Genomic DNA, 12,352 nt, shown 5'->3' on the forward strand with positions numbered 1-12,352 from the left:
TAATTATACTGTGAAAATGTTTCCACCTCCTGTCCCTACCTCCCTGATCAGTTTTTTCCTTATGTCTTGAGTGTGCTTAAGATCAGCCTGAAGAATAGAGTTCAAGACTCTGGAAAAGCCTCGAACAGAGTTTTTTTTTCCTCCACAGACGCTCCCCAGGTGAAAAGTAACTGCATAGGCAGCTGTGCTCCTTGTGCAGTATCATACACAGCAAGGGATATCAAAACAAAAGGCAGTAAGTAAGACCTGCTTAGGCAAAGACAATTTCCAGACACATTTAAGACTTACTGGAAAGCAAATAAAATCATCATGGTGGTATTGAGGGGAAAAAAGGAGATGACTTGCTAGGGGAGGCACCTAAAAGCCAAAGATTGTTTAACAGGTTTAAGCAAGCATTCCTGAGGTCTTTTTGAACTTTTTAACATGTATAGAAGTGGGAATTCTTGGTTTCTGCAGTTGGCCAGATGGTCCTGACTCATTCTGTCAGTCACAAGGCCAAAATGATTTTTACATTAACAACAAAACCTTGAGGCTGTAAATCTTCTCCCTCAGACACCTCAGTATCACAGTATAACTAAGGTTGGAAAGAACTTCGAGGATCATCGAGTCCAGCCTATCAAAACAGACCTCATGACTAGACCATGGCACCAAGTGCCACGTCCAATCCCCTCTTGAACACCTCCAGGGATGGTGACTCCACCACCTCCCTGGGCAGCACATTCCAATGACAAATGACTCTCTCGGTGAAGAACTTTCTCCTCACCTCGAGTCTAAACCTCCCCTGGCGCAGCTTGATACTGTGTCCTCTTGTTCTGGTGCTGGGTGCCTGGGAGAAGAGACCAACCCCTTCCTGGCTACAACAACCTTTCAGGTAGTTGTAGAGGGCAATGAGGTCTCCTCTGAGCCTCCTCTTCTCCAGGCTAAACAATCCCAGTTCCCTCAGCCTCTCCTCACAGGGCTGTGCTCAAGGCCTCTCCCCAGCCTTGTTGCCCTTCTCTGGACACATTCAAGTGTTTCGATGTCCTTCTTAAAATGAGGAGCCCAGAACTGGACACAGGACTCAAGGTGCAGCCTAACAAAGCAGAGTACAGGGGGACAATGACTTCCCTGCTCCTGCTGGCCACACTATTCCTAATGCAGGCCAGGATGCCATTGGCCCTCTTGGCCACCTGGGCACACTGCTGGCTCATATCAGGTGGCTGTCAATCAGCACCCCCAGGTCCCTCTCTGTTTGGGAGCTCTCAGCCACTCTGACCCCAGCCTGTAGCTCTGCATGGGGTTGCCGTAGCCAAAGTGCAGCACCTGGCACTTGGACTTGTTAAATGCCATCCTATTGGACTCTGCCTATCTGTACAGTTGGTTGAGGTTCCTCTGCAGAGCCTTTCTACCCTCTAACTGACTAACATCTGCCCCTAACTTTGTGTCACCTGCAAACTTGCTGATGACTGACTCGACCCCCTCATCCAGATTATCAATGAAGATGTTAAAGAGGATGAGGCCCAGCACTGATCCCTGGGGGACACCACTGGTGACTGGCTGCCAGCTGGATGTGACACCATTCACCACCACTCCCTGGGCTCGGCCCTCCAGCCAGTTTCTAACCCAGCACAAAGTGTAGTGGTCCAAGCCACGGGCTGACAGCTTAGACCTCCTGATGAAGAATTTGTGAGCAGTCATTTGTTCCCTTTAATCCTGCAAGCTTCTTAGTTCCCATCAATGCCTTAACTACAAAAAACCTATTTCTGTTAACAGTTATGCACATACAGCTCATTTCTCTCTTCCTTTGACAGAAAATTGTACAGAAGGCTCCAAAGTCTTGCTCTAGTATGCACCTGAAAGCCATGGCCTGCTCTTCCCTCATACCACCTCCCCATCACTCTATAAATACAGACCCTATATACAGAATAACAGCAGTCCAGTAACCAAATTATGAAGCAAATTATTAAGCAGTGAAACAGGTGCTTTGATGATAATTGATTTTTTCATTTAAGATGTCTATAGGCTCATAAATAAAGCATCTAGAGTCTGTATACATATTATTTTACTAGAGATGCATGCATAAAATGCTTAGAAAATAAATATTTATGTAGGTGACAGTCTATGCAAAGACAAAGCTAACACAATTAGGATTAAGGGAAAAAGTCAGTTAATGAGATTTAAAATGTGCCCATGTTTTAATACAATGAAAACAACCATTTGCCCTCTTAATGCAAAACAAATTATTGTTTAATGCAGACCAAAAGTGTAGTTTGAATTATCTCAGTTATTGCAGACTTGGCTTACATTCAGCTAGGCTAGAAAATCCCTGCAGAAATCTGCCAAGAGGCAAATAAGATACAATTACTTTTATTTGAAGGATAAACTTACATACCTTGGCCTCCGAAATGCTAAACCATAGTGCTGGCAAGCCAGTCCCACAGTGGGAGTATAAACAATAGGCATGAACTTTTCAATGTCAGAAGCCAGCACTTTATAGAACAGCTTTTCATTTCGATCCTGAAGACTCATTAGCAGAATGTATCTGTGGAGAAACACAGGAAGTTAGCAAGAAATCAGGTGAACACAAGGTAAATTCAGAAATACAAAGGTGTTTAGATCATCAAAGCTATACTTGCTCTACAACAGCCTTTCTTGTTCAAAGTATTTAAATGCCTCCTTGTCTGAACAGCACGAATAGAATAGAATAGAATAGAATTGAATAGAATAGCCCAGACCAGACCAGACCTGGTTGGAAGAGACCTTCAAGATCATCGCATCCAACCTATCATCCAACACCACCTAATCAACTAACCCATGCAACCAAGCACGCTGTAAAGTCTCCTCCTGAACACTTACAGCGATGGCGACTCCACCACCTTCCTGGGCAGCACATTCCAATGGGCAATCACTCTCTCTGTCTAAAACTTCCTCCTGTCCTCCAGCCTGAACCTCTCCTGGCACAGCCTGAGACTGTGTCCTCTTCTTGTTGTGCTGGTTGCCTGGGAGAAGAGACCAACCTCTGCCTGTCCACAACCTCCCTTCAGGTAGTTGTAGAGAGCAATAAGGTCACCCCTGAGTCTCCTCCTCTCCAGGCTAAGCAACCCCAGCTCCCTCAGTCTCTCCTCATAAGGCTTGTATTCCAAGCCCCTCACCAACTTCGTTGCCCTTCTCTGGACACATTCCAGCAAGTCAACCTCCTTCCTAAACTGAGGGGCCCAGTCTGGACACAGGACTCGAGGTGTGGCCTAACCAGTGCAGTGTACAGGGGCAGAATGACCTCCCTGCTCCTGCTGGCCACACTCTTCCTGATACAGGCCAGGATGCCATTGGCCCTCCAGGCAGCCTGGGCACACTGCAGGCTCATGTTCAGCCTACCATCAACCAGCACCCCCAGGTCCCTCTCTGCCTGGCTGCTCTCCAGCCACTCTGACCCCAGCCTGTAGCACTGCATGTGCAGAACCCAGCACTTGGACGTGTTCAATCTCATGCCCTTGGATTCTGCCCATGGTTTAGACACAAAGGATAACAAACTGGTTGAGACAGAGGGAAGCTGAGACCATTACAAAGTTGATAAACGCAACATACTCAGGAGGCTAATCCCTCTCAGGTATAAAATACTCGGCTGTAATTGAGTTTTGTGTCTGTCAGAACCTAATCCCCACATATCAGTTGTTCTATCTGAAATAAAAACATCATTAAACAGAATTTAAACAGGCTAACTCACATGTTCAAAAACATAAAACTCAAAATGTTGACTTTTTCTGCTCGTGCCTTGATAGAATTTCCTCTTAAATTCAGACTAATACTTCAAAATAAATACCTCAATAGTGTAGGACAAAACTTTCAAAACCAGAGCATACATATAAGGCCTCTGGTGGCTGAAGTTTATGCTTGGAATGAAAACTGTTATGCTTTATCTCCTAACCAAAATAAATTCTTAATTGCATTTGAAAAAGTTTACTGTTTATTGAAAAAGAAAACCAAGGTGAAAAATATAGAGAAAGGAGAATGAAAATAAAGTTCAATCATGGCTTGATCTCTTTTTGACCATCACTGCTCATATATTGAATGAATACAGCACTGCTTCAAGATCCCAACCAGGAAGTCAAATTTCAGTGCTGACTATGACAGATAATATGAATCTCTAAGTGACTTCAATTTATATTAGTTCACACTTTGTGAACACCTAACAGCTGGACAGGTGGGCAGAATCCAAGGGCAGGAGATTGAACACATGCAAGTGCCGGGTTCTGCACATTGGCCACAACAACCCCATGCAGTGCTACAGGCTGGGGTCAGAGTGGTTGGAGAGCAGCCAGGCAGAGAGGGACCTGGGTGTGCTGGTCGATGGTAGGCTGAACATGAGCCTGCAGTGTGCCCAGGCAGCCAAGAGGGCCAATGGCATCCTGGCCTGTATCAGGAAGAGTGTGGCCAGCAGGAGCAGGGAGGTCATTCTGCCCCTGTACACTACACTGGTTAGGCCACACCTCGAGTCCTGTGTCCAGTTCTGGGCCCCTCAGTTTAGGAAGAAGGTTGACTTGCTGGAGCGTCTTCAGAGAAGGGCAACAAAGCTGGGGAGGGGTTTGGAACACAAGCACTATGAGGAGAGGCTGAGGGAGCTGGGCCTGCTTAGCCTGGAGAAGAGGAGACTGAGGGGTGACCTTCTTGCTCTCTACAGCTACCTGAAGGGAGGTTGTAGACAGGCAGAGGTTGGTCTCTTCTCCCAGGCAGCCAGCACCAGAACAAGAGGACACAGTCTCAGGCTGCACCAGGAGAGGTTTAGGTTGGATGTTAGGAAGAAGTTCTATACAGAGAGAGTGATTGCCCACTGGAATGGGCTGCCTGGGGAGGTGGTGGAGTCACCATCATTGGAGGTGTTCAGGAGGAGACTTGATGGGGTGCTTGGTGCCATGGGTTAGCTGTTTAGGTGGGTTGGATTGGTTGATGGGTTGGACACAATCATCTTGAAGGTCTCTTCCAACCTGGTTTATTCTATTCTATTCTATACCTTTTTTTTTGTAAACCTCACCTCTCTCTTCACTACTTTTGGTAAGTTCAGTATTAAACATTTAACTAGCCCTCTACAACAGTAAGCTTGCATAAAACTTTTAATTTATGTATACACTTTATGTAGGTGGTTTTTCTTTTGATTTGCAATGGATTACAAATTACTTACACTCCCAAAGTTTAACATGCCCACCATTCTATTACACAAATGTGGAGGAAATGCATACCACACATTCATTCCAAAAGCCTGGAGGTTTGTGTGCTTAAATATTTGTTCCCATGGACTTTCTTTCAGCACACTCGGCCATCACATGCACCCATAGAACCTAACTCATACTGCAGGAATACACAAATAGTTATCTAACAAAGAACAGTGTAGTAAATCTGCATTTGTTTCATTCAAGCTTAGTTTGTGTATCCCTGTAAATCAGGGAAGCATTTCTTTTGTGACCTGCTATATAAACCTTTACCAAATACCATAAGCAAGGCTCCTGCAGAGGGTTTGGCAGCTGGTGAGTGTAATGAGGTGACAAAAGCAAGGCAAAACAGTGCTCCTCCCCTTGTGTTACTAAGGATATTTTAGACTTTACACAGATAAAGATCTCAAAAGCAAGAGTGCCTCAGCATGCCTTGAGGCATACTGAACCACCTTTCATCATATACATTAATTTTGGGCGTGCAAGTTGATGAAAAAGTCAGCATGAGCATGTGTGCTTGCAGCCCAGAAGGCCAACAGTATCCTGAGCTGCATCAAAAGTGTGACAAGCAGGACAAGGAAGGTGATTTCCCCCCCTATTCTGCTCTCATGAGACCCCACCTGGAGTACCGCATCCAGTTGGTCATTGGAATGGTCTGCCCAGGGAGCTGGTGGAGTCACCATCACTGGAGGTGTTTAGGAAGAGACTGGATGGGGCGCTTGGTGCCATGGTTTAGTTGATTAGATGGTGTTGGGTGATAGGTTGGACTTGATGATCTCAAAGGTCTTTTCCAACCTGGTTAATTCTATTCTATTCTATTCAGTTCTGGTGCACCCAGCATGAGAGAGACATCAAACTGCTGGAGCAGGTCCACAAAGATGTTCAGAGCGTTAGAGCAACTCCCCTATGGAGTTCACAGGATCACAGGATGTTAGGGGGTGGAAGGGACCTCTGGAGATCATCAAGACCAAGCCCACTGCCAGAGCAGAACCATAGGATATATTGTAGGTCACACAGGAACACATCCAGATGGGTCTTGAAAGTCTCCAGAGAAGGAGAATCCACCACCTCTCTCGGGAGCCTGTTCCAGTGCTCTGTGACCCTTACAGTCAAGAAGTTCTTCCTCATGTTGAGGTGGAACTTCCTGTGCTGTAGTTTACATCCATTGTTCCTTGTCCTATCACAGGGTACAAGTGTCATAGAATCATAGTATCATAGTATCAGTCAGGGTTGGAAGGAACCACAAGGATCATCTAGTTCCAACCCCCCTGCCATGGGCAGGGACACCCCACAATACATCAGCCTGGCCACAGCCTCATCCAGCCTGGGCTTAAACACCTCCAGGGATGAGGCCTCAACCACCTCCCTGGACAACCCATTCCAGGGCTTCACCACTCTCATGGGGAAGAACCTCCTCCTCATGTCCAGCCTGAATCTCCCCACCTCCAGCTTCATTCCATACCCCCTAGTCCTATCCCTACCTGACATCCTGAGAATTCCCTTCCCAGCCTTCCTGTAGGCCCCCTTCAGATACTAGAAGGCCACAGTGAAGTGAGCAGAGGCTGTCCCTTCCTTCCTGACACCCATCCCTCAGGTATTTATAAACATTTATTAGATCCCTTCTCAATCTTCTCCTCTCCAGACTAAAAAGCATGGAAAGTGTAATGTTGATCAGAAGGCTACTTCTCAGTGGCAGGCATAAAATATCTCTTCTTTCTCAGCATAGTAACTTGCTTAGGGGTGTCAACTTTCTCAACAATTCATTCTTAAGTGGGAAACCACAAATGCCTCATCCTCAATATGGTGCTGGTTATAATGCATTAGACAACAACTATGCATCTGTGAACAACACCCAAACAATCTATGTGAGTCAAAACATGAAGTGGTTTTCAGCATTGTGTTTTTTTAAAAGAGATACATTTAAAATGCAGGAATTAATGGAATCTTTTACTGAAGCTCAAATTTAATTGAAAACATAGTGAAAACAAGCAATAAAGCCCTGAGAACAATCATTTGTGCTATAAAAAGGGAGGAAAATATTAGCTGTCGTCAGACAAGGAGTCTTGAATGAAGATTTCAGGGAAGAGGTTCAGATGATGAAAACCAAGGACTGGGCGAGTAAATCAGAAAAGGTTGCCAAGCATTCAAATGTCAGTGTGTCACTTTTCCCCCTTCTCTTTACTTCACCTATGAACTTTTCATGCCGGTCTGTTACTGCAAAGGGAATGAAATACAGTAGCACAGAAAGACTAGACTAGACTAGACTAGACCAGGTTGGAAGAGACCTTCAAGATCATTGTATCCAACCTATCATCCAACACTATCTAATCAACTAAACCATGCAACCAAGCACCCCATCCAGTCTCTTCCTAAACACCTCCAGTGATGGCAACTCCACCACCTCCCTGGGCAGCACATTCCAATGGCCAATCAAGAATTTCTTCCTAACGTCCAGCCCAAACCTCCCCTGGTGCAGCCTCAGACTGTGGCCTCTTGTTCTGGTGCTGATGCCTGGGAGAAGAGATCAACCCCCACCTGGCTACAACCTCCCTTCAGGGAGTTGTAGAGAGCAAGAATGTCACCCCTGAGTCTCCTCTTCTCCAGGCTAAACAACCCCAGCTCCCTCAGCCTCTCCTCACAGGGCTTGTGCTCCAAACCCCTCCCCAGCTTTGTTGCCCTTCTCTGGACACATTCCAGCAAGTCAACATCTTCCCTAAACTGAGGGGCCCAGAACTGGACACAGGACTCAAGGTGTGGCCCAACCAGTGCGGTGTGCAGGGGGAAAATGACCTCCCTGCTCCTGCTGGCCACACTGTTCCTGATACAGGCCTAAGCATAATCCAAAACCCAAATGAAAATTGGTAAGTACCTGAAAATTAGTGACGATTCCTTAGCACATCTGCTCCTACTGGCAGGCATTTTACAAGGCAAAATCAACTATCAAAAGATCCCCAAACTGAAATTTGATTGCTCTTATGTTGTGAAACAGAGGAGTAAATAAAGGAAAGTTGGAGGAAACTCTGTTATTTTTTTAACCTGTGTAAGATACTCAGCCCCTTTACTTTGCAGCATCAGTATCTATATAGAAATACTGTTAAAGACAGAGAACATGAAGGAAAAAGACCAACAACCCAGCATTCTCAGGAAGAGTGATTTGGTGGCACCTCTCCTGATGTTTACATAGCCAGTGCAAAATTTTACCCGTATAAGTCTGAAGACAGAGAAGGGCAGACAGAAGATGTGGCTGTGTCAGGGGAAACAATTTCAATGTCAACAAATAGCAAGAAGAAAACCAATTAAGAACATACAGGGGAGGAAAAAAAACCTAAATTAAATTACTTGCAGAATCCACCACAGCTTTTCCAAATTAAGTCAGTGGAATAGAATTGCTTCCTCTTACTGACTTCCTTTTGGCCAAGCAGGTTTGTACACAGAATGAATGTGAAACAGCAGCAAATACATTGCTTGGTATTTCAGAGCACAGCAATTCCACAATGCAAGTTAGCAAGGAAGCTTCAGCCATGCTAAACCATGTCATGTCACGGTACTACATATACATCCTGGCCTGTATCAGGAATAGTGTGGCCAGCAGGAGCAGGGAGGTCATTCTGCCTCTTCTACTCTGCACTGGTTAGGCCACACCTTGAGTACTGCGCCCAGTCCTGGGCCCCTCAGTTTAGGAAAGATGTTGACTTGCTGGAAGGTGTCCAGAGAAGGGCAACAAAGCTTATGAGGGGTTTGGAGCACAGCCCTGTGAGGAGAGGCTGAGGGAGCTGAGGTTGCTTAGCCTGGAGAAGAGGAGGGTCAGAGGAGACCTTACTGCTCTGTACAACTCCCTGAAGGGAGGTTGTAGCCAGGTGGGGGTTGGTCTCTTCTCCCAGGCAACCAGGACCAGAACAAGTGGACACAGTCTCAAGCTGTGCCAGGGGAGGTTCAGGCTGGATGTGAAGAAGAAATTCTTCACAGAAAGAGTAATTTGCCATTGGAATGGGCTGCCCAGGGAGGTGGTGGAGTCACCATCATTGGAGGTGTTTAGGAAGAGACTGGATGGGGTGCTTGGTGCCATGATTTAGTTGATTAGATGGTGTTGGGTGATAGGTTGGCCTCGATGATCTCATAGCTCTTTTCCAACCTGGTTAATTCTATTCTATTCTGTGCTGTTCTACAGGCTTAATGAATTTACACACAGCTTCTTTCCAATCAGAGTAAGCTACAAGCTTTCCAGTCTAAGCTGCTCATTACAATGCAAAATTAGGAGTAGATTTATATTTTAAAGAAAGCATTCTAGCAAAAAGTATCTATTGAGCTTAGTAATTCCCAGTCATCAACCACAATTTGGAAACAAAATCTCATCTCTACTACCGTTAAAAGAAACCAAACCAAGCCAAACCAAACCGAAATAAATGCAAGCAAACAAACAAAACAAAACCAAACCAAACAAACAAGAAGAAAGGGGGATAAAAGGAGGGGACTCATAGTTTGATAACTAGGATAAAGTATCATAGCCATACTTTACCTGTCTAGGTCAGATGTCAGCCTTTCAAAATTCTTAAGGATACTATAAACCTGGGTGTCTTGACCAAGAAAGCAAGGTGGCAATAGTCCATGAATATTCAATTGTTGCCTCTCTTCCAAGGTAAAAGCCATGCCCTGGAAAAAGAAAAGGGGAAGAGAAAATGTATACATATATATGAGAGAGCTTTCTTCTGCATCAAAATACAGCACAGGTGAAGTCAGGATCAGAAAAACTATTTAACATTAACAGGATTAACAATTATGCAACACTTTTTTGACTCAGTCATTAGGGAACAGCCCTGTATGGTATAATAGCTCCATCCCAGCACAAAATGAGCTAATGTCTTCTGACACTGCAAGACTATTACCTGAAAAACTCTGAAGTTGCAGCTGAGGAAGAGAGCAGCAGTATATTCTCACTCACTCATATGTTTGGCTGTCTTCTAAACACAATGCATGGATAGCCGTAAAAGGGAAAAAGACTTAGGGGTCCTAGTGGATGAAAGGTTGATCATGAGCCAGCCATGTGTTCTTCTGGCCAAGAAGGCCAATGCCATTCTGTGGTGGATTAGAAGGGCTGTGGTTAGTAGGTCCAGAGAGGTTCTCCTCCCCCTCTACTCTCTCCTGGTGAGGCTGCATCTGGAATATTGTGTCCAGTTCTGGGCCCTTCAGTTCAAGAAGGACCTCAGGGAACTGCTTGAAAGAGTCCAGTGCAGAGCCACAAAGACGATTAGGGGAGTGAAACATCTTCCTTATGGGGAGAGACTGAGTGAGCTGGGGCTCTTTAACTTGGAGAAGAGAAGACTAAGGGGTGACATCAATGTTTAGAAATACATAAAGGGTGAGTGCCAAGAGGATGGAGTCAGCCTCTGCTCAGTGATACCCAGTGACAGCACAAGGGGCAATGGGTGGAAGTTGAGGCACAGGAAGTTCCATGGACACGAGGAAAACTTTTTTCCCTGTGAGGATGACAGAACATTGAAAGAGGCTACCCAGGGGGGTGTGGAGTCTCCCTCTCTGGAGACATTCAAGACCCACCAGAATGTGTTCCTGTGTGATCTGGCATAGGTGATCCTGCTCTGGCAGGGGGTTGGACTAGCTGATGTTTCGAGGTCCCTTCCAGTCCCTGGCATTCAGTGATTCTGTGATAATGTCCATTTACAGTGTGAACATTATGCTTTTAATATCTGTACATTTTCTTTCAAGATCTTGGGTTATCTCAGATGTTCATGTGAATTTTTAACAGAACTCTGTGGTGGTACAGTAAAGTCATCACTATCATTTTACAGCCAAAGAACCTCATTCAGCACCTAGTGAAGTTAAGTCAGTGGAAACATGGCCATAATGAGTTCAATGCAAACTTACTTTGTTTTTCAAATTCTCATTCAATTACTGTAAGAAAACTGTACAGACTTCCTGGATTTCATTACTGCCTCCAGAAAAAACAGTTTCAAGTATTTAGGATGTTGCACGGACAGTCACACAATGCCCGACAAGTAAATCCAGCTTGTGGACTGGCAGAGGCTGCTAAATAGCTACTTTTAAGTGAAGTCTGTCTAAAACAACAGCAGGAATTAGCCAAGCTATTGTAAGAAAGAGGAGGATGCCTTTACAGCAGAAATATGACCACAGGTTTAGCACACTAACATAAGGACTCTGACTGATGAAGACTTACTTTCCTGCACTGACTACAAGCAGGAAGGTCTGACAGACCACATCATCCCAGGCAACCAGCAACAGAACAAGAGGACACAGTCTCAAGCTGTGCCAAGGGAGGTTTAGGCTGGATGTTAGGAAGAAGTTAGAATAGAATAGAATAGAATAGAATAGGAATAGGAATAGGAATAGGAATAGGAATAGGAATAGGAATAGGAATAGGAATAGGAATAGGAATAGGAATAGGAATAGGAATAGGAATAGGAATAGGAAAAACCAGGTTGGAAGAGACCTTCAAGATCATCGTGTCCAACCTATCATCCAACACCACCCAACCAACTAAACCATGCAACCAAGCACCCTGTCAAGTCTCCTCCTGAACACCTCCAGCGATGGTGACTCCACCACCTCCTTGGACAGCCCATTCCAATGGGCAATCACTCTCTCTGTGTAAAACTTCCTCCAAACCTCCAGCCTCAACCTCCCCCAGCGCAGAGAGACTGGCCATTGGAATGGGCTGCCCAGGGAGGTGGTAGAGTCACCAACACTAGAGGTGTTTAAGAGGAGACTGGGTGGGGTGGTTGGTGCCATGGTTTAGTTGATTAGATGGTCTTGGGTGATAGGTTGGACTCGATGATCTCAAAGGTCTTTTCCAACCTGGTTAATTCTATTCTATTCTATTCTATTCTATTCTATTCTATTCTATTCTATTCTATTCTATTCTATTCTATTCTATTCTATTCTATTCTATTCTATTCCTATTGTATTCTATCAGATCTTTATTAGTTTTAGGGAATAAAAAGCACAGTCAGTAAGTGGGGTTTCTTCCATATATGATCTATGACGTTTACAGATTTGTTTCATGCTATAGCTACTGGTTGTTGGCTACATGATATGTTACAGCTCTCCTTTAGCATGGCTCTTGCACTGCTTCCACTTCAGAACCAGTACTGACAGATCTGTGCCTTAGGCAAACACCAATATGTTTATACACTTTG

General features: G+C 44.9%; 1 protein-coding gene across 2 annotated transcripts in view; it reads right to left on the reverse strand.

The window, feature by feature from the left end:
* Positions 1-2,331: 2,331 nt before the first annotated feature.
* The window catches only part of LOC137460654 (NADP-dependent malic enzyme-like), a 71,583-nt gene continuing 61,562 nt past the window's right edge, over positions 2,332-12,352 (reverse strand). For both annotated transcript variants that reach the window (XM_068170859.1, XM_068170858.1), the window contains 2 exons: positions 9,700-9,833; positions 2,332-2,521 (listed from right to left, as the gene is read on the reverse strand). In XM_068170859.1, the coding sequence (XP_068026960.1) occupies positions 2,347-2,521; positions 9,700-9,833 (309 nt within the window). In that variant the 3' untranslated portion in view covers positions 2,332-2,346. The remainder of the gene's footprint in view (positions 2,522-9,699; positions 9,834-12,352) is intronic.

Source organism: Melanerpes formicivorus, unplaced genomic scaffold, assembly GCF_026170545.1.
Source record: "Melanerpes formicivorus ecotype bairdi unplaced genomic scaffold, bMelFor1.0.p_v2 SCAF_688, whole genome shotgun sequence".
Taxonomy (NCBI): Eukaryota; Metazoa; Chordata; class Aves; order Piciformes; family Picidae; genus Melanerpes; species Melanerpes formicivorus.